Genomic DNA, 23,498 nt, shown 5'->3' on the forward strand with positions numbered 1-23,498 from the left:
TCGTCGTGTAATCGTTGTCATACTATCATCGTGAGGCCCTCCTGATTATTCCATTGTCAAAATTCTTGCTTGTCATCAACTCCTCAAGCCATCGTCGTCACACAAGCGTCGCTATACCATTGATATCACGCCGCCATCACGATGTCATTTTAGCGTCGTCATCATTTAAGTAACTTTAACTCACTGTCGCCATCCCTGCCGCTGTCGTGATTCCACCTTCGCCGGTTCACCAACATCCTCATTTCCTTGCGCTTTTGTTTAATCACTCTCGCCATTCAGTTATGATTACACCGCAATTATAATACCGTCGTCGTCATCACACAGTCCCTACGATGCATATGTTGTGACAGCGTCGTCGTCAAGCCTTCGTGGCTCTGGTGTTGTTCTCAGTCCAGTTTCGGTATGTCACGCCCATCATCCCATCATCGTCACTCCATCCTCTTTATACAGGCTTTATGATACGGTCGCCGCCATGCAGTTGTTAATGCACAAGTTGTTATCTCATTGGCCTCCTAATTTTGTGATGTCATCATCGTCATTACGTCTTCGTCAGACAGTCGATGACATGCATTCGTTGCCATAAAACCGTCGTCGTTCCCTCGCGGTCATTCTACCACCGTCATTCTAACTTAGAAATCGGACTCTCGTCATCGCGTCAACGTCTGCTATGCGCGTGCCACCATCGGCGTCACTCCGTAGTTATTTTGGACGTGGCTCGGATGGTACCGAGGCTTTGTAGGTTCTCGAACGACGTAGACTACGTTATCGTCGTTGTTTAATAGACGCTGCCGCTAGAAGTGGTGTTCTCTAACCATTTTTCTTCAATATTGCAATGTCCTGTTGGATCAAAGGGCATTCCTTCGAGGATGGATCGTGAGACCCGCTGCAATTTGTGCGCTTCGACACACTGGCCTCGCATGAGTTGGGGGTGTGGGGCCCAGTTCATAGAGAACACACGGTAGTGTTTTTGCGGACGCTGCTCACAAGACCTAATTTCACGCACTTCCAGCAGTGGTCTTGGTACAGTGAGGCGAACTGCATGTGAAAACTGGCTGCTTTTATGTGATGGGAGGTGTTAGCCCACAAGTACAATCGTTACACATCCTGACGTGCCGAGGCGAAACGCGCTTGCGATGACGCTGTTTCCAAATTCTGACTTGATTAGGACTGACAGACCGGTGCTGACAGTCGTGTCATCAACGTCGTAAATTACGCGTGGTGGCTTCCTTGCCTCGAGGAATATGAGGGCGGGCTTCAACCTCGTCAAGTTCCATGACTTTGCGCAAATAAGCCAAGGCCTCCGCATGTTCTACGTAAACCGTCAGGGCATTCTTAAGTGCGTTCATTCTGATGTCCTTGCGTTCGGAACCGGCGGCTCTAAGTACCGAAATGGCTTGCCTGTTCAGACGTTTTATGTTTTCAGTGGCGAGAACTAGCGCGAGAACGATGGTAAGTGCCTCTGTATTCCGCATAGACCTCACGCTTTACGTTCTCGAATTCGAAGTTGTGCTCAGGAACTTTCTCTTTGTTTTAAGACTGCGCACCCACTCGAACCCGTCGTCACAAAGTTCTTCACTGCTGACCTAGTAGTGCGTGGTGTCACTCACGGTACCATTGGGCTTCCTGGAGGCAGCTGCCGTGGGCACGGCAGAGTTCGGCGGCCACGTGTGAGGCTGCGTCTCCATCGCAACTAAGCAGGAAACAGCAATTCACTGGTGATGTCCCAAAAATTCACAAAAAGGAGTAGAACTGGAAGACTCGGCTTGTATGCTTGCCTGTTCCTTCACTTGTGGTGGTTACCCACTCTCATAGAATGTAAATCATCAAAGAACCTTCAGGAGTCGTCGTACATGACTGCCTGTTCTAGATTTCCTAAAATCCTACATATGCTCTTACAGTTGGCTTCCTAGGAATTATTTCTCTTTTTGGGGGGTCAAGACTCGCGTATAGAATGCATAGAATAACGCATTGGTTTTTTTGTGACATGGCTATGACGCGATATCTGCGGTGTCCCAACTAGTATAATGAGGGATGCTATGTCTTTTTGATTTTTTAAAAAAAGTTCAATCATCTCTACACTGAAATATTAGATTCGCTCAATAGCATCCGGCACAAAGGTTTAGTGGCTATGGCATTGCGCTAATAAACATGAAGCAGCAGGGTCCAATCGTGGCGTCAACGGGCGCATTTTGATGTCGACAAAAGGGAAAATAAATGCCCATGTACCAGCATTGGGTGCACTTAAAGAAACCTAGGTGGTAAAATTTATACCGGAGTCCCTCACTAGAGCGTACCTCGTAATCAAATCGCGGGTAGGATACGTATAATCCCAAAAGCCAATTTTTGTTTAAAATAGGCACAAGTCTCCAAACACATAAAAGCTGTCGGGCTGCTTTCATTTTTTCACGAACAGTTCACCTCGGTAGTCTACCTCGGTAGTATTTGTTCTATAATTGCTCGGTAAATATGTTTATACTTCAGCTGCTGTCAAAACCATGAATAAAGCATTTATCTAGCGAATATTACTAAAGTGTTTTTAGCTCATGGGCATACCAGACATACATCGAATGGATTAAGGAATGGGATTTAGCCTTTCATATCACATCATCGTAAGTCCGTTCTGCAAAAAGGGTACGACGTCACAGAGTTGCCAGGGCTTCACTGATTCACGCGAGGGACTGCGGCGAAAACTCCCACGTAATATGATCTAGCATGTTGCTCCGAAAACGCAGCTTCTCTTATTAGTATAACGTTGCTCGCTCGGCTGCCATTTGTGCCTCCTTCTTTGCCACTATAGTCATATTGTTGCTGTAGGGCAGAACTGCAAGTAATCTGCTATCAGGAAAAACATTTCTAATAATTCATCAAGAAAAGGACATTGCTCAATTGACAATAACCAGAATATATTTTTAAGGACACTGTTCTTAAACTATCATCATTCCCTCTACGCTAAGGGAGGCTCGGGCTTTTAGCTTTACGATAATGGCGCCGGACAACAGGCAATGAAGGTCAGACTTGCACTCTCGAAGTTTTCAGGAAACCCAGGGGGTCCCGCAGTCTTTCACAATATGCAACAGTGTCCTTCGGTGCGTGTTAAGTACCAGGTACATGTCCATTCTAGCATATCTGCATAGGTTCGTCAAAGTGACTGGAAAGTTATCCAGCTAGGAATGTCGTGTCATTGTTCATGTCGAGCTTCCACTTTAGCATTTTTATAGGGAGAACTATACAAATGCACATTTTTTTTTGTTAAGTGTGCATAACAAAATTTTGCTGATCTTGTGTTTTTATTGTTCTTTATTCATTTTGTGGTAATGTTGATCCATATCAGTGTAAACAATCTGCCTCGTAAATATCAGTCATGATTAGAGGCCACAACGCTAACAATATACTACAAAATGTCACTGTGTACATCGTCCACTTGTCGGCCGTATTCTGTATTGCCTTTAGGCTATTTTGACGAGAAAACACTCGTGATCTCGTGAAGCTTGGTTATTTGCATAATAAATATCAAAGTGTATTTTCCTGCACTTATGTGAAAGCGTTATCTTAGATTCGTATTCGCAGACAAAAATATTAGCAAATTTTGAAACCTCTCATTCTGTTCGTGGTGAACTTTGACCACCAGTTACAAGCTCGTCTGCGGTGAAACGCACTTGAGCTTTCTGGGGCTTGCGACCTTTCTCAATTCACTGCAGGTGTTTTCCAGCTTTCCGTACGCCGTCGCCATCTCGGCCTCGCCAAATACCCCCGATCTTGTTTGCCTGGCCGCCAGGCAACTGGAGATCGACCCCGATGCAAAGACGACCACATATCTCTGGCTGTTTCCATCGGTGGGGTATGTATATGAGGAAAATTGGAATTTGGACAAGTGAGGAATGGCCCATCGTTAACAACAGCGCCAGTAACAACGGTAGAAGAGAATCGCGCATGAGGTCTAAGGCTGGTTTTCATTAACTAATTTTTTTCTTTTTCGTGCGTTGTAAGTGCCAAAACAGACAAAAGCTGATAATAAGTGTAGGCAAACGTATTTAACACACGTTCCTGCAAATAGAGCGTTATTTGTTGTGCCATTTTTTTACGAAGCTTAGTATAACTGAGAAAGTTCAGTAACAGCTCAAACCACTGAGTCAAAAAAGAGAGGCTCAAGAGATTGTATTAAGACACCGTGCTAAACTATACTGTATTCGTTTATTGGCATTGAACTATATTCACATCAGCTCGGGGTGGCGTTGTGGGTCAGCTAGCGACCACGCCGAAGTACACTGTGTAACGATGAAAAGGAAAGCTGTAGTGGGCCATCCTCTACAACGCTTTCTGCTGGGTCAATCTCTCCAGCGCTTTTGCACGGGGAACGCCGCTCGTGCTTAGAGACGGTGCCCAGCTTTGACGGTCGGCCCAAGCGGTGGTGATTAATAAACACGTTTACAAGTGTGTGGAGCGTACTTCAGCTACAACGTCAATGCTGGAACTTCGATCCCGTACCCTACGCTCAACCATGCCTGAAGACGCATCCGAGGAAACACCTCATACTCCATTACAGCAAACGCCTCCTCTGTCAGTCATGTTCTCGGTTGTGCCTCCCCACAAGGACCCTGACGATGCTTTACACATGCTACTTGCAAAGAATCCTCAGTCCGTGACTGATATTGTCACTTTATGCCAAAGCTACGAGAAGCTAGGTGGGCAGCGCTAGTTCGCATGTCACCCTTCACCACACGAAGTGACACATTGCAGGTTCGGCTGCCCTTTCGGGCCAGTCAGCACTGCGTGCAGAAATAAAAGCGTTCGTCCGGGAAGAAGTTCCAGCTTCGTCCTGGAATTTCGCAGTTCCACACTGCGTACTGCTTCAGCCACCACAATGACCGATTCTACAAGCAATCAGCCACAACCCAACCTCGCTCCCGTTCCCTGTGGTGCCTTCCGCCGGCAGCAGGACCCCCCTCTCTTCAGTGTAACAGGCGAGACTGACGTTGACTTTGGCTTTCATGAAAACGTCAATGCGCACTAAAGTGGGATGACCAGACGAACCTCAATAGCGTGTTATTTTATCTTACTGACTTCGCGAACCTGTGCTTCCGCAATCATGAGGGTGACATCGAAACCTGGTTCACGTGTTAGACGGAATTCGTGGAAGTCTTCGGCCACCCGGCTTTGTGAGAACTCCGTGCGGAACAGTGCTCAGGCCAACGCGCTCAAAAACCTGGCGATATCTACGCAAGTTACGCAGAGAATGCTATGCAGATTTGAGGCTTTCAATCTCTCCCTGAGCGAAGAGGGGAAGACCAAAGACGTCCTCGAAACATCAAGGAAGATGCATTGCAAATGCTTCTTGCGTGAACCAAAGTTCGGTCGCGTCCGTCTTCACACGCTGCCAGAGCTTCAATGAGCTGCGTCGACAAACGTTGCTTGCACGCAGCGCTGTCCCACCTACCGACAATCTCTAGCGCCTGACAATTGCCTCCAGCCCCCCTATTAATTTACAGTTTTTCATATTGACCCGTGTAGCTAGTTACCTTTTTGCGGGTGACCGCTTTTCATCGGCTAACAAATGTTAAACGTGATCACTCAACGCAGGGCGCGCCTGCACGTACCGGAAATTTGTCGAACGTTATCGATGGTTCTTTCCTTTGTCTGTTGTCTCCCAAGCTTGACTAATCCGGTTGTATGCACGACGCGAATTGTATAGTAATTTCATAAGGACCTGCGGGCACCAGCGATAATTCTGAAACATTAGATGACTCACGACTAAAAGCTGATGCGCTTGGGCCGCAGACCAAATTTTCGACGATCGGCGCCTGTGATTGTGGCCTGTTTTGTAAGCACAGGTTCAACCAATAAGTTAATTTCGGCGTTCACAGTTTTTGTTACTAAGTTTTTCTCAACGTCTCCACAACGTGACAATATATATCAATGACTTTGTGAGGAGGGGACGAGCCAACTATAGATGCTCCCCTCTGAGGTGCTCTCAGCAATGGACCTCGACAGCCTGATCCATCTCTGGTGGCTCCCATCAGGAGAGCCATTCGCGACAATCTTGCCGAGGCCATACCTTTCATTCACCACTGGTATGCAGTGACTGAGCCTTTGACATGCACCGTATCGCAGCACAACCCACGCCGATCATACTCGCGTTACCTGCGGCATCGCGCCCCCAAACACCTGCCTCCCTTTCGGCGTCGTCTCCGACGAAACAAGAATACTAATGTTAAGCTCATCATGTCTGAAATAGCTAGGTTCTACGCGACAGGAATGAGAAGGGAACCTTTATGCCAACCTGTTTTTAGATTGTTAAAGATTTATCAATTTTTACTTTCGGAAGTGGGTGTTAGATTAGATTATCGGGTTTTACGAGTCAAAACCACTTTTTGATTATGAGGCACGCTGTAGTGGACGACGCCCGAAGTTTCAACCATCTGGGGTTCTTTGACGTACACCTAAGTCTAAGTACGCGGGCGTTTTCGCATTTCGCCCCCTCGAAATGCGGCCGCCGTGGCCGGGATTCGACCCTGCGGCCGCATGCTCAGCAGTCCAATGCCATAGTCACTGAGCAACCACGGCGGATGCAAATGAGTGTCCACTGTATAAATATGCTATAAATGTGTTGTGTAATATTCTGATAACACTGCTTTCTTGCGACGTTCTTTTTTGATTATTGTAGGTTTTATTCGGTTAGAGGCATTTTTAATATCCTATGACAATATTAGCATATTCATTTGACCTATATTGGCTTTTAGGGCTCTCTTAGTAATCCATTATAAAACTATTGTTTTAGTTGCATTATGAAATGAATACAAATAATTAATTGTGTTGTCATTTGCTTGCTAATTAAATGTCCATTCGATGTTTCAATTATTTCTTTATTATTTTCCTTGATATGGAACTACAATTAGGTCTCTATGTCCTTACACGTATTTCTTTACTCTGATTTTCCTTTTGGAATGAGTTGAGTTTTCGAAAATTTAAATTCCTTGCAAAAGTATCTAAATTGATGTAAGTGATTTAAAGACTTAAATAGGACATTTCATGTAATTTGTATATTCGATTATTAGAGACAGCTTTCATATGGCCCGGACCAGGCATGATGTACTTTCGTAAGTCCCTATTTCATCGCCTAGTTCAGACAAAGTGAACAGTTTGTCATCTGTGTGATTTTACTAATCTGGTGGAGTTCTATTGATCCATTAACATTCCTCCTTGAACTGTGATTTCTGCATCTGCCAAAGGATTCTGTTTGTCTGAGATGGAATTTATCCTTTGCTCTGCAGATTTTCTTCCTTCGCCATTGTCTTTTTATATGCCTGTTATTATTACTGTCCGATTGATTTGGTCCTGTATTTATTTATATGCAAGATAATTTAGTTTTTGCTAATAATTGCAAATTCATGCCAGCTTTATCTTCCGCATTTCCAATTATATATGGTTTTGCAAACGCGTTCTGAATGTTAGGCCTTTTCAAATTGAATACTTATTTCTCCGTTAAGAATACGATTGCTTCTGAGTAATGCTACAATTTTTTCGTTCTAGTTCTAGCTCTTCTGTCCACCAAGTATTGCTTTTAAAGTGAAGTTTTATTTTATCCTTTCTTCGACTTTACCACCACTGCTGCTGCTGTTGCTGTATGGCACACTGCGTCGGGGCCTGGTTCAGAGCTTGTGCATACATGACAGGAGCGCGGCAGAGAGAAAAGGCGACACGAGATGCTCGCTTGGACCTTTGCAACGCGTAGAATGCGCACAATGTCATCGGAGGTCTGTGGGTGTCGGCACCTTAGCTTCTTGACAACTGTAATTATCTGTACCTCCGTGAAAACATTGCATAAATTGCAGCACTTACCTTTCTACTAGGGTACAGGTCCAGAGGGAAGCTAGATAGAATAGTAGAGAGGAGAGAGGAGACATAAAAGGAGAAGAACCGACGCAATCGCTAACCGAGTGTATAACAACCTTGCCACTCTTCGCTCGTAGTTCCCATAGAGCGGGGGCGGGGGTGTTGTAAGGAAAAGGTGGCGTGAGGACATGACAGCAGTGGCGGGAAACAGGATAAATTTAAGTTAAAGGCACTGTAAAATAGGTTTCGGCTATTTGAGAAAAATGAACACCATGCAGATTTGTCAAGCGGACAACTTGCGCAAGGCTTGCAAAAGCCGAATGGCATTGAATCGTATCGTAGCGTCTAGGCGGCACTACGGAAGCGGTCACACGTAATTTCAACACTTTTGTGTTCATCATGATAACTTTGCGGCTGTGGCGTTGCTGGTGGTTGCAGGCGTGATCCCGACCACGACAGCTAGATTTTGACAGGGGTGAAATAACAAACCCTGAACCATGTACTGAGGTTCAGCAACACGTTAAAGAACACCACGGTGTCAAAGTTCATCTCGAGTCCGCCACTATGTCGTGCGTCATATTTCTATTGTGGTTTTAGCATATATGGGCCCATACTTTAAATAAAGTTTAATATTTCTTCAACGACGCGATGTGCTATGTTAGGCAATGAATATGCGCACCCCTCTCAGAGGTTATGATGAATGGCGCACAACAGCGCCTCAAGCGAACCCCTCCCCTTGCGTATTCTGTGTGCTATGCAGACAAAAAGCAGTGGTGCACGCAAGGTAACGTTTAATGTCAACTCGCCGCTTTGGTGTTGGCCTAAACGTTACGAAATGAAACATTCGCCGGCGAAATTACCGATAATTATCGCCAATAAAAGGAAACAGCCCAGAAAGCTTCGCCTACATCGATTCCCACAATGCGTGGGATCTGTACAGCTTTTATATTTGAAGAATTGTAAATTTTGCCAGCTGATGCAAACCTTCTCTTTTAATTCTTTTAACTTGTTCTTGATATTGTTTTGCTTGCTTATATTCTGGTGAACTGCACTTAACCACGGATCTTTGTTTAACTCTTCAAATAACTTTAATCTTTTTCCAGTGCAAAACATATTCTTGTTAGCCTTCTGACCTAACTTTAATTGTGTATATGTACCTATGAACACTGGTATTGAACTGTGTTAGTACTTCCAACTTAAAGATACGTTCTTTTAATATAAGCGTTATCATCATAAGCGCTACATCAATTCACATTCAACTCTTATTGTTTTGAATGTCGTGAATGGATCTTTATCACTTAGTTATTTAGTCATGTCTAATGGTAAAGTCGCTTGAGGCGCCTCCCTTGTCATCATTAGTTTTTTTTTACGAAAATTTATTTCTACAATAAGTACATTCGAAGTCTGTTGTATGCTGCTGCTGTCCTTTGGCTTATATAGCTTTTAAGACTTAGTTTGTTATAGTGGGTTATAACAATTCTTGATTGGGTACTCATTCCCGCCTTTTGTAAACATTGCTGGTTACAATTTTTCTTCGATTACATTTGGAAAAGCTTATATTTGCTCAATAAGTACTATTCTTGCTGTGTTGTGTTTTCTACATGTCTCCTAATATGTTTAATTCACATGTCTGTTACTTTGTTATCTGAAGTAATGATTCACGAGCACGGATATATCGCGTTTCTTGTGGTCATTGTACGTGTACATGTGACGGATGAGATTCAGAAGTTTGCAGGGACAACATGGCCACAATTAGGACATGACCAGGGTAGTTGGAGAAGTATGGGAGAGGCCTTTGCCCTGCAGTGGGCGTAGCCAGGCTGATGACGATGATGATGATATGTGCTATTATCGTATGCTTTATTGGTATACCTGTTACTTTGTTATCTGAAGTAATGATTCAGGAACACGGATATATTGTGTTTGTCTTCGTCATTAAATTTCTAAAATAACTCGAAAGCTTTAGATGCTATTGAAGTGATAGCTTCTAGGATTGTGAGTGTACTTCTGCTATTTATAATATTTATCTCTCTTGTTGCATTTCTTGTTATGTTGCCCAATGTATGTGGTAGTTGCGATGCCTGCAGTGGCGTCATGGCTCAGTCTACTAGATTTCTAAAAGAATTCACGTCTCTACTGCCAGGAGGGGAATAATACTTTATCACTATTGCTCTACTACTTCCGAAGTTACACTCGTTTCTCTCCTAAGTACAGTTCTTGACAATATAGCAGCGCCCATTCTTGCATGCAAACTATGTCAACAATGATGTCTATTCAAAACCAATTTCTTTCGCTTCCTTACGAGTCTTTAAGCATACATGATATGCTAGGCTGCCTAAAAGAGACCCATTATGTCACTGCATGACAATAATTTTAAATGTTCAGGCGCTTCTCCCTGAACTGCAAGCCCACATAAATAACGGGTGCCCGTGAAGGTGGCAATACGACGTAAAACCTGCGCTATTGCTAGATTAATTGCTGCTTATTTTTTGCAATTTTTCTCTCTTCTCCAAGCCACATGATGTCCTGGATCGTGCCTATGTGTACGTTTAGTCTATGTCGATGTTTCTTGGTTTCATGCTATTTGCTTAACCATAGCCGCAATGGCTGTTGAGCAGGCTAAGAGAGGACTAAGTTTTGCTGTGTTAACCAATTAGGCTCAATTTATGAGGCGAGTTTTGCTTGGTGAAGTGCCTGAGACCTTTACAGAACAGAAGTGTAAAACGTAGGGAGCTGTACTTGTAGTTTGAAGGGCGTAAAAGGTGACAAAACGCGATGCCACCGATACGTCCACCAGCAAGAAATGCACTATTAGGTGATTATAGCATTCCTGTGATGCCGCAGCACACAGAATAATTCAGAACTACGTCACAGAAAGGAAATCCACCTAGTAGTTGTCGCCGTTGCCGTATTGGTATTTTCGCAGCCAACATTGTTAGCGATTAATTCACGCCAATATTAGATCAAAGTCGACATCTGCGAAAGTTATCAGCGTTTAATCTAGTCATGCGTTTATATTCAACTACATTCTTCCCCACTTAAAAATAATTTTCGCTGCAATGTAACCTATTTCGCTTATTTGGGAAGGGCAAGGAACAAAGAATATGACTAGATTTCTTGCCCAACATTGCTCATGCATTCTTTACCTTACTTTTCATGAGACTGCCGTTTTCTGTTCCTCGCGGCGCCACAAAATGTGTTTTCCACATTGGTAGATGTCATTGTATGGGCCATATGTTATCGCATGCTTCACAAATGGAAGTGTTTTTTGCTTACTGCTAATTGCAAGACATAGAAATGTACAGGGCAAGTACTCAACGCCCATATGAAGAGATTCAACTGTAAGAGCATGCGATGCTTTCCTGCAGTTGAACTCTGTCCTAAATTCTGTATTAGGAAAGTATAAATTGTTCCCTACTCTTGCAAAAGTAAGCAAAGCCGTCTGTACCTGTGACTAGCTAGCTAATATATTACCCTAGAATTGATTTACGGAGCAGTGAAAGGGAGAAGAAGACGTGTTGTGAATAATTCGGCCTCATTTATTCGCGTGTGAGATGAAAACTGAATAATCAGCTGTTCTATAAATAAATAGATTCGAGTATTCAATAGCTGCTACTCAATTTTATTTTACAAAGCATGTAAAGCCAATTAGGCAATTTGCTTACAGTTCTAGTTTCCTATATGTGGGCATGCTTTAATTTGTCATTCCTGTGAGAAAGTGCCGAAACACTTCTTTTCTTAGCATAGCCACGTGCTGGTCACCACTGCCTGAACATTACTGGGTCATTTTAATCATTATGAATGATATGTTGCTCTATGGGGACACGTATTCTGCATAATTGTTTCCTTACAGCCAAGCAATTCCATTCAAGGTGAAAGCAGCAGAAAAACCAGGAACGATGACGTTCACAGTAGGAGAAGGTCAGTAACCTGTTTTTTATTTAGAAGTGGTGCTGGTTCCGCATCTATTTTCCTGTGAAAATCTTAACAGGCTCGCTTAGTTGTATCTTTGACTTCTATTTCTTGGACCTGAAGCATTCATTTCATTGTCACGTCGCCAGCGATTTCCCTTTTGTCACGAATGCTTTTTTATCCATGCTATGATACATGTTATTAAGTCAAAGATGTCAAATATGTAATACATATTTCATGTGAAAGCATAACGAAATACTAAGTAAGTAAACAAATTCACCGACCATTACCATATTCCTTTATGTAAAATTTGAGTGCAGCTCTATACGTGTGTTCATTTCCAGATATATTGACGGATGCGGACATTCTGTTCCGTGCGGCAGGTTCCATACGAAGCGAATTGTGGCTCTACTGCCTCGCTAACCGGTAGATCGCAAGAGGGAGTGTGTCAGTGACTCGAGGGCGTGATTCACTGCAGCCGCCGCAGAGAGACCTCTGCTCACCTGCAGCGCTTTGCTTCTACATGCTTGACGCGTGCTACACTGGCGCAATCTCGTGGCCATTATCGTCGCAGAGCCCGCCTTGCGCGACACTAGGCTTTTCTCCTCACGCTTTTGCCATTCCCTCCTCCTCCGCTTTCCTTCTGGCGTTCTTTTCGGTTTCGCCGTCTTTCGCACTCACTGCACTCCGCGTTCGCCCTTTCATCCTTCCATGTGCTCGTTCGCCCGGTTACGAGGGACACTGAGGGACGCGAAAGCATGCCGACGCTCAACGCAGGAACGGGCAACCTAAGAGCTGCATACAAAAACTTTTACGGTGATTATTTACTAGTTGCAACATACCCTCACTTTTAAAAACCACGCGTATTTGCATAACCGAAACAGAGGAAACAATAGGCGGAATCTTATTCACAATGCAGCATTATTTCATTCATATTTTTTTTGTAGCAGCATTTCATGTTTCTCACGAAACCGTATTCTCGCATAAAGTAACATTCGTATATACTTTGTACTGTTACACTAATATGTAATTTTCAAATTTTGAGAAAATTGCCCAAGAATGCTATTAAGGTAGCTGCAAACGCATAAACAACCTATCCAAATCCTAAAAGCTCAAAGTTGAAGCATTCGGGATCTGCTGGAGAAAAGTCATGATATAATTTTTTAAGCGATTGCTTCACGGTTTGAGTTTTAAAGGGACATTGTATGACACCGATGGTGACTGATATACTCTCGTACCTCTACGATGGCACGTTTGGGTGGGCTGTTAGAAGCAGATTAAGAATAGCGTAGGGGGTCCCGCGTCGGTATTTAGATAAGTTGAGACAACTGAAAACATTGTAAGAGATCAACAAAATCTGCCAAATTCGCATGCGTGGCGCCTACCAGGGGTGGTCAAAGCAGGTCACTTTACGCCTTGAAACATAAAAATGCCAGCTAAAAGTACAGGAGGACTGTTATATTTGGATAGGACGGAAGCTAAACTACACCGTAGTTGCTCAGAAAAATTTGGTTGGAGGTCGGATGGCCTGTAGCATCTTCCAATAACCAATTTTACAGCTGGCAAAATAGCATGCAACAGAAATAGTTTCAAGAGTGCTGTCAGTAAGAATAAGTTTGACCTTTTATGCTTTCTTATGGCTATTACAACACAGCCTGCTTTTCTATCCACCGGATCTTTACGAAAAACAGTGAGCAAATTTGAAACTTGTGACTCTGAATTGTTAACTTCAGTATTTAAGGCGTTTCCGTTCCTCAACAAGCGTAAATGAAGGATGCAAGGTGATATTTCTTGTTAAGAAAATTGGCTGAATTTATGGAAAGTTGTTGGGCATGTCTTTCGGCACATTGTGACTGCTTCAAGGGTTTGTATATTGCTGGACACATTCCCTTACCCTGCCCGCACAATGCTCGTATCGATATAGTTTCCTGCCTATCTTTAACGTATCAAAGCACAGCTTGAATATTTCAATGGGCTGACAATTCGCTTGAGTAAAGTCGCGAAGCCACCTGAGCATGAACTGTATTCGAGGTAAAAAGTGTTCATAAATCCGAACCTTTAAGGATGTCAGATTTCTTTTAGCGTGTAGGGTTTACTGCATTTTGTCCTGTAATTTAGAAACTTCACAATTTCTGAGCAGTGCTGCCCTTGCGTGCGAGACCCGATGCAATGTGCTCGTTCAATATGCGTTACTTTGAGCTTAAAGTTATCTTTGCAGATGTTTGCAATGACGACTTCGGAAGCCTCGTAGTCTTCTTTGTTGATATAATCAACGAGTTTTTCTATGTTTGATTCCGAATCCAGCCTATCAAAAAAAGATGGGAGATTGCTTTTGATGTCGTCGACACATTTCTTTTTCTTCAGATAACACTGTGGCATTATCTATAGAATCGCCTAGCGAAGCTTCTACTTTTGAAAGGCGTTTCTTTAGGTCAGTTGTTCGTAACAAAAAGTATTTCATCTCACGTCGGATTTACATTTGAAACTTTTCACGTGCAGATTTGGCATCCTTTAGGCCATCAAAAACGTTACCTTGTCTTCTGGTCTTGATAGGGACTGACTTCAATGTGAACCCAGCAGATTAGGACACAAGGCATAGAGAACAAAATTACATTCAGTCGCCCTCTCGGGCCACATGTAGCAAAGAAGCCAGCAGATGCATGAAAAGAAAGCCTTTCACTACTGCTACGCAGTAGTTGCTGGCTGTGAATTACTATGCGTGCTCGATATGTGACAATGTCGACACCCATACTGTACACATATAATCATAGGCATTGGGCTTGCGATATGCAGCATGCACTCAGGTGCAGTTTACAAGGCTTTAGACGTGCACTCACCTATAAAAGGCAAAAGGGTGATGTTTAGCACTTTTCACAGACGACGCACATCCTAACGACGCACAGTCCACAGGGACTTTTGTAGCTGATCACCGCCAGCAAGTACCGAATGGGGAATCACGTGGTCCACAAGTCGACGCAAGGGCCGTCCGTAGCGATCACAGTAGACAGCCGCGTCGGTCAACTGTGGTTTATAATGCGCTGATCAGAGCCGTGGTACGAGGCTCGTGGTGCGAGACCTCACAGGTTAAGCAGCGACGTCGACAGTATAGCTAAAGAAAGGCATAAAGCGATGTTTACCACTTTTCGGAAACGCCGGAAATCTCGAATGTAGTGCGATCGTTTCAGTAAAGAACTGCAAAAAACAAGTTTCCAAACATCATAGATGATAAGGCGCATTTTAACAATTCGAAGCACGGAGCGTTCGCAGCATGCGTTTATCAGTAAGCATGACGGCTGGATAAGATGCAGTGGCCAAGAAGTGGCAACTATAGTATATGAAGCAGGGATTCACGTCGCTACACTTTCAAGGATTATACAGACAGACAGACAGGCAGGCAGGCAGTCCTCGACAAGGGCGTGAACTGCTGGGAGGAATAGAACCTGCGTGGTATAACACTGTAGAATATTATATGAATATGTTATTTATACATGCGCCACACGCCGACTTCCCGCTGGCACCGCTAGATGGCACAGCCTGCCCACTGGGACGCACAAGAGAGTAGCCATCTGCATACAAACCTTATATTGCGAGTTTCGGCATTTGCAATGTGGTGTATCGCTGCGATGTTTCAATGCTAATCGCATTAACGTCGAGATTCATTTTGAGCTGCAGTCTGAGAATTTTTTTATGCTTGCTTGGTGCTGTGTATTAGCTTAGCTGTGCAAGGCTATTTTATTTGTTGCAAGCTAGCCTAGTTCAGAAGTGTTCTATTATTTCTTTGTGAACTAGTTCATATGTTGTGGTCAATGCTTTCGGTCCTTACTGCATTTTTAAATGCCTGTTTCATATAAATTTGGGTGATTTCCTCTGTAAACGTACTTGAAACAAAGCCCTGCTGGGAATTTTTTTTCAGATATGACTCCACGAGAGGGCATAATTTACTACACAGATTACAAGACATGTGCTGTTGCAGACTTGGAGTATCATGGACACGGTAAGACTACCCAGTAGATAAACAGTGCGTTCCGAAAGTGAATCTCCTGTGCAATACCTGATATCTCTGACAATGAGTGAGATTTCAGATTAGGGGAGTGCTCAATACGTAATGGTCTAGTACTGGTACATTGAAGGCGTCTTAAAGTGCCAGTTGCACCCATAACAGGTTTGATACCTCATCGATATTGAAATGGATTTGTTCCAATATTAGCCTTAATAGCCTTCTTTAGCTCTTTCGCCCGACTTCGTGGTGATTGGCAACGGGACATTCTCCGCTGAGAGCACGTGCCCACGCGCAGCCCAAGTACGTAGTACCAGAGCTGCGGATTGCATCAGCTGTCTCTTTGCGACGTGCGTGCTGTCAGGCTAGAAGAAGATTGTGGCGTCGTCAGGTGTAGATGCTATGGTGAGCGCAGCGGGTGTGCTTCACGTTTTTCCAGAATTTGGGTTGAAACTTGCGGGGCACATTCGTCGGTGAAACTCGGCAAGAGACGCACAGGGAGATGCATCGCTTCACCTTGCCGGATAACCACAGATTCACTTAGACCAGCTCCGTCAGTGCGCGAGAAGCTAAACGAGGCCAGAGCTCTGTCTTATTCTACTGCGTGGCCTTCGTCTATTTGGCATCCTCCTCATCCAAGTGAACCCTGCCACGCAATTCAACAGCGACTGGCATTCTCTTGTTCACCGGTTGTACGCAGAACGCTGGTGCAAACAAGACATCGGAACAAACAAATATATGCTTGTCCTTCTCATAGTGTGTGCAATGTAGGTGATAATAAAGCGAATCTTGAAGCGAAGGAGTTGATGACACGAACTACGTGGCCTATACGAACCGAGCTGGAAGCAAAGACCCACCACCCTCACATCATAAGCCCTAAGCAGGTACAAATCGAGGGTGAGAATTTCCTTTATTTGTCTACGTCTCAAGGGAAGCGATCGAAATGTTATTGCGATTTGAGAAAGAGGGCACGTAGCAGGATCAAATGCCGGGTGATGGGAGTGTGATTACCGGAAGCTTTAATGCGGGAGCATGATATGGCCCATATGGTGGAAAATGCGCCGAGCGCCCGGCTTTCACATCCCATGGTACCGAAACCCACGCGACCAAGTGATGACGTCACCTTGCCGGTGCTGATCTTGCTGCGGCTGGCACTGCGAACTCCCACGGTGAACATTCACGGACGCCGTGGCCCACACCCCCAAAAAGTGACTGCTCAATTCCCAAACTGAGTTGACCTACGTTCAAAACCGACCTGGCCCACTTCCAAAATTGGTTTGGTCAACCCCCTATGTTTGAGTGGCCCACACCACAAAATTGACTTCGCCAAATTCAAAAATTGAATTGGCCCATGCTCCGAACTGACCTGGCCCACCTGCGAAATTTCGGTGGCCTATCCCGAAAACTGATTTCGCCCAATTCGACATTTAAGTTGACTCACGTTGAAAATCAACCTTGTCCACTCCAAGAATTTTCTTGGCTGATTGCGAAATTTTGGTAGGTTCCCTCCGAAATTGACTTTGCCCGATTCGGAAATTGAGTTGACTCACCTTGAATGCTTTCGCATTCAATGCGCATAAAGAGAGTTATGTGCCTGGTAAGTTTTTCAGTGGTACAGTGACAGTATAAAGGGACATTGCACTAGCGCTTAAAAAAGGACGAGGACAGGAACATGGAAAAAGACACACCGAACGCTAGACATCAGCTGGCTTTATTCTCAGGAGGACATAAATATATATGCAAGAAGACACGTGCTACATGATCAATCCCTGAAGCGCATGCGCAATGGCACCTTATTGTGCAAGAATTTTATTTCTTTTGCCGTCAAAGATACGCTAGGCTTGCTCACGCAGGCCTGTTTTTGCCGATGAATAAGGAAGGCCCCGAGTATTTCCGGCTCTCTCTGATGTGTGCTAGAAGTAATCACTTGAGTCTTATCAAAGAGCAGCATGCATTCATTCTCACAGCGCTTGCAATGCGCCGCCAAGTGCCCAGATCCCCGTGGGGCCTCGACAAGCAGCTTCTGCTCCATTAGACGAACGTTGATACACCGGCCAGTTCGGCGAATGTAGCAACTTCCGCATAACAGCGGAATTCTGTAAACCACATTTCTCCTTCACTCCACATAAGGCAGTTCGTGTTTATTTGGGCAGGACGGTTTTCTGCAAGTTGCGACACTGTGAAGTTTGCAATGTTTCCCGAGTTTATCCGGTGCCGTGAGCACAACTCGGACACTGCCTTTCTCCGCCACCTTGTTAAGGCGGCGTGTCAGCTGGTGAATAAAGGGCAGTGCCGCGCATCTAGTCCGCTCATGGGCTTGTCCCTCAATCGTCAACGCCTGATCACCAGTTTCAGCCCCTTTTGTCAGGCCTTAAGTCATGGACGCCACAACTTTCCTAGGCAACCCTGCCTTTATCAGGCGAACTGTGTGTATACGTACACTTTCATGAACCTGGTGTGAGCAGGACTTGTCTAGGGCAGCGCGTAAGCATGTCTTGGCTATCCCTCTCATTACTAATTAGAAGTGGTCCAAATCAAAATTCAGTATACTTTTTTCGACCTTGACTGGTAGATCTAACAAACGCGCGAGTCGCTGAGGAAAAACCGAACATCCGAGAACTGTAGCCTACCGTCGTTGTTAAGCTCATGGGTGAACGTCAGACGTTGAGCTCATGACTTAAAAACAGCTAACGTCCTTTGGACTACGGCCTCGTTCCCAACACCTTGACCAATGTGCGCGAAAACCAGAAAGTCATCGAAGTCGCTAGCAATTTTTTAAAATTTGATTGTCTCCAAGGCACGCTTGAATGCGTTTGCCCAAACTAGCTAAAAACAATTCACTCAACACGGGGGTGATGCATGAGCCTATGCACACTCCCCCAGGCTGAATGGATCTACAGCGCTCAAAGTTTACGAAAGTAGCAGAAAAATAAAAATCTAAAAGCGTTAAAAAGTTTTCCATAGAAATACCCGCATCGTTTTGGAAGGCTTCAGTTCCCGGAAATTCAATACAGTCCTGCACTATCGCTAAAATATCACTTCGAGGAATGGAATAAAACAGGTGTGTAATTTCAATCGAAAAAGCAAAGATAGCTTCCAATAATCTCGTTTCGTGAGAGAAACAATCAATTATAACCTCTGAATTACGCACTCTGAACGGGTCATCAATTGGGAGGTGGTTCAAACTTTCTTGGAGTAATTTGGAAAGAACACCCTGCCAAAAACCTGCCTCGGTAACTATCGAGCTTAAGGGAACCTCCGCTTTGTGGGTTTTGGCCGAGAAGAATAGTCAATCCATTTATATAGGCGCCGTCTATCTTTTTCTGAAGATTAGCGCGATTTAGCTTTTTGCTAAGGGGAATTACGTGCTTGTTGAACTTTGCCGCGGTTGAATGCGTTTGCACAAATTTCGCCCACGACGGGACAGGGAGGTGGGGACTCTCAGCGACGTCGCGGGCCCTCCGGTCAGCCTGCAGTTGGTGCGTGAATTCCGAGCTCTTCAGCAAAGCGTCCCACTTAGACTTGTGTTGAAGTTCGGAGTCCGCGTTGTACGGGCAGAGCCAGAGCATGTGGTCGAAGGAGCAGCATGCGTGACCGCATTTGTAGCACCACTGCTGGAAGTTGGTTCTATCCAACTAAGCGCTCTGGGGATGAAGTAGGATCCCGTCTGCAGGAGCCTTAAGGTAACGGTCTGAGCCGTGTCCAGTTCTGGGCTGGGGGGGGGGGAGGAATTTCCTCCTGCTGTGTCGCTAATGTTCTCTGTGGCTCTCCTACAGGGGCAATCCTGTGGGAGAGCCAGACCAGACCATTAGCTCGGGCGCAGTTCGTGAATTCACGTGCCAGGCACTGGTAACCCGCTTGGTTAGTTATATCGTTCACGTGGGCCTGGAACCATGCTATGCTATGACCTCCAGTTTCTTCGCCCATACAAGTCCGAAAGGATCTGTTGACAATGTCGGCGGCGTGTTTAGAAACTACAGCGGACGAGAAAGCCCTGACCGCCGTTCGTGAGTCAGAGAAAGTGCTAATTGGGCTTTTTTCGGATTGAAGAGCCACGGCCATCGTGATTTCCTCCGCCTCGTTCGCGTGTTTAGGGCAGACTGACGTGGCTTAGACGGCTTATACAGGGTGTCCTAGCTAACTTCACAGAGTTTAAATTTATGCAAATGGTCACGTAGCGGGACAGAACAATCGTAATACTGTATACGGCCGCTTGGAGATACTCAATTTTTTTTCATTCCGCCTAAGTACATGAACAATCCAAATTAATCACCTTGTGAAATATTACAATGAGGTGAAAAGTGTCAATGAGAAAATTGTAGAGCGACATGGAACACTCCCGATACGGTTTTCTGTTGCTGAGTTCCTTGCTACATAAAAGTGTTTTGCGAGCGTGAAGGAGGCCCGCATATGCAGGCAACATTGCAATTTGCAAAGCTTATAATCCCTCGGTATTGTTTAAAAGGTGGATATTTCTGATATTTCTCGAATTTGACTTTTTTGCATTTTACTTTATCAAACACAGTTTACAGCAAATTTTATCATCTTTTTGCATGTTTGTAGTCTGTGTACTGTGGACAAGCAGAGAAGTGAAGGACTCAGTGCCTCAAGAATGCATCAGCTATTTTGAAGATACCTGTGGTTTCACAGTTGACCAGCATAGCAGGGATCTCTGCCATGATGGAGAAGGCGACTATTAGTTAATATAGAAGACCTACGTACGTATAAAATCAATAAATGAAGCACAAAAAGTGGCACTATTGTTGTGAGTCGTGTGCACAGTAAAACAATCCTCGTTGTATGCTTAGCCGAAGTGAATAAAAAACTTAAAAAAATGATATGTGTGTGTTGTGATTTGTGATCGCCGTGGCATAAATATTTGTAGGAGAGAGGCGAAAAATTCGGGAGAACCTAACACGCGATGACTGTAGATGGTAATGCGTGTAGCATTGAATCAGCATAGTGACAGAACGTACTGTCACCGTAGAAACAAGCTCTGTATGAAACATGCACTGCGGCGTGATTCTTCTTTTGCACTGCCGTCAGGACACTCAGCACCATCTAGCGGCGCCATCGCGAAGCCTGCTCGTTGCATCCGAAATGTATCGCGTGCCGGTGCGTCCGGATGCCGAGAAACGCTTCATGCGGCAACAAGGCCTCTCTCGGGCACATTTTTTTTTGTCACGCTGCCTCATCTAGACACTGCCAACTAGTCGGGCCGCGTGCCCTCGGAGATGAGAAGTGTGGCAAGCCTGTGCCGGCTAATGCTTAGCATTGTTACGTCACTGGTCGCACACCCAGCTACAAACACTCGGTGACCCGAGATGGGGAGAGGTTAACTAAGGAGCGGCACATACCTAGTGCATTCGTGACGCACTTCAGGAAAGCGTTGGCCTGAATGATGTTCATTGAATAGGACAATAGAACCAGTGCATTTGCGGCGCAGCCTGTAAAGGCATGTCAGTTAGTTATGTAAGGTCTTATGGCGCAAAAGTAACTAATGTTAGGATGCGCCACAGCCTAAGTTTCTAAAACATCAGGCTTCTGTCATTGAGGAAACCTTCTGACGGAGCTTCAATTCCTCCAAGCATCGGAGAAATTTGAAGAATACTTTTTTTTCATTGTACAGCAGTACGCTCCCAGTAGCACATGCGCAGCTGCTCAAGTTGGCGTCATAGACGTTCGCTGAGGAGCTGCACACATCTGCTGGCACAAACCCATTAATGCAAGGTGGCACCAATGTGGTTCGTTGAAGACCCGCAGTAGTTGGGCGCCACATACCCAGTGTTCTGTCATCATCATCAGCCTGGTTAGGCCCACTGCAGGGCAAAGGCGTCTCCTATACTTCTCCAACTACCCCGGTCATGTACTAATTGTGGCCGTGTTGTCTTTGCAAACTTCTTAATCTCATCCGCCCACCTAACTTTCTGCCGCCCCCTGCTACGCTTCCCTTCCCTTGGAATCCAGTCCGTAACCCTTAATGACCACCGGTTATCTTCCCTACTCATACTTGTCCTGCCCATGCCATTTCTTTTTCTTGATTTCAACTAAGATGCTAATAATTCGCGTTCGCTCCATCACCCAATCTGCTCTTTTCTTATCCGTTAACGTTACACCCAACATTCTGCTTTCCAAAGCTCGTTGCGTCGTCCTCAATTTATGTAGAACCCTTTTCGTAAGCCTTAAGGTTTCTGCCCCGTACGTGATTACTGGTAAGACACAGCTGTTATACATTTTCTCTTGAGGGATAATGGCAACCCGCTGTTCATGATCTGAGAATGCCTGCCAAACGCACCGCAGCCCAATTTTATTCTTCTGATTATTTCAGTCTCATAATCCGGATCCGCGGTCACTATTGGCCCGTAATAGATGTATTCCCTTACCACTTCCAGTGCCTCGCTACCTATCGTAAACTGCTCTTCTCTTCCGAGACGACTGTAAAACATAAGTTTTCCTCTGATAAATTTTTAGACCCACCCTTCGGCTTTGCCTTTCCAGGTCAGTGAGCATGCACTGCAGTTGGTCCCCTGAGTTACTAAGCAAGGCAATATCATCAGCGAATCACGTTTCTAAGGTATTCTCCGTTAACTCTTATCCCCAATTCTTCCCAATCCAGGGTTCTAAATACCTCCTGTAAACACGCTGTGAATAGCATTGGAGTGATCGTATCTGCCTGTCTGACTCCCTACTTTATTGGGATTTTGTCGCTTTCTTTATTGAGGACTAAGCTGGCTGGGGAGTCGCTATAGATATCTATCAGTATTATTACACACGGCTCGTCTACACCCTGATTCCGTAGTGCCTGTATGACTACTGATATTTCGACTGAATCAAACGCTTTCTAGCAATGAATGAAAGCTATATATAAGGGTTGCTTATATTCCGCACATTTCTATATCACCTGATTGATGGTGTAAATATGCTTTATTGTTGAGTACCCTTTACGAAATCCTGCCGGGTCCTTTGGCTGACAGAAGTCTAAGGTGTTCCTGATTCTATTTGCGATTACGTTAGTAAATGCATTGTAGGCAACGGACAGTAAGCTGATTGGTCTATAATTTTTCAAGGCTTTGGCATCCCCTTTGTTATGAATGAAGATTATGTTGGCGTTCTTCGAAGATTCCGGTACGCTCGAGGTCATGAGGCATTACGTTTATAGGGTGGCCAGTTTTTCTGGAGCAATCTGCCCACCATACTTCCAAAAGTCTGCTGTTTCCTGATCCTCCCCCGTTGCCTACCCCCTTTGCATTGCTCCCAAAGCTTTGTTTGCTTTACATACATTCCTACAACATACATACATACGTACATACATACATACGTACGTACGTACGTACATACATACATACATACATACATACATACATACATACATACATACATACATACATACATACATACATACATACATACATACATACATACATACATACATACATACATACATACATAGTCTGCCTCCTAGAACCTGCGTGGCGTATCGTAAGAATGCTATAGCATGAAAAAATTTTCACTGCTTTAGCGTTATCAGGCACTTCAAGGAATTTCAAGGTGTTTTGAGACTTTGCGATTGTTCTTAGGGAAGGAAGCACGAAAAATCACTCCCACTGTAGTACACGCCTCATACATAACTCACTTAGACGGTGGCAATACGTCCCGTCGCGGTATTGGACTCTATTCTATACGTATCGCCATGGACAGTCCTAGTCAGTTGGGTTCTGCCGGATTGTTGGCATACGAAAGGTTGTAAGTGAAATTTAAA

The 23,498-nt window shown here is 44.6% G+C and overlaps 1 protein-coding gene across 2 annotated transcripts in view; it reads left to right on the forward strand.

Moving 5' to 3' along the window:
* The window catches only part of LOC135899753 (uncharacterized), a 78,117-nt gene extending 57,666 nt beyond the window's left edge, over positions 1–20,451 (forward strand). For both annotated transcript variants that reach the window (XM_065429084.2, XM_065429086.2), the window contains 4 exons: positions 3,699–3,838; positions 11,684–11,751; positions 15,656–15,736; positions 20,303–20,451. In XM_065429084.2, coding sequence (XP_065285156.1) covers positions 3,699–3,838; positions 11,684–11,751; positions 15,656–15,736; positions 20,303–20,369 — 356 coding nt within the window. In that variant the 3' untranslated portion in view covers positions 20,370–20,451. The remainder of the gene's footprint in view (positions 1–3,698; positions 3,839–11,683; positions 11,752–15,655; positions 15,737–20,302) is intronic.
* The last annotated feature ends 3,047 nt before the right edge of the window (positions 20,452–23,498 follow it).

Source organism: Dermacentor albipictus, chromosome 5, assembly GCF_038994185.2.
Source record: "Dermacentor albipictus isolate Rhodes 1998 colony chromosome 5, USDA_Dalb.pri_finalv2, whole genome shotgun sequence".
NCBI lineage: Eukaryota > Metazoa > Arthropoda > Arachnida > Ixodida > Ixodidae > Dermacentor > Dermacentor albipictus.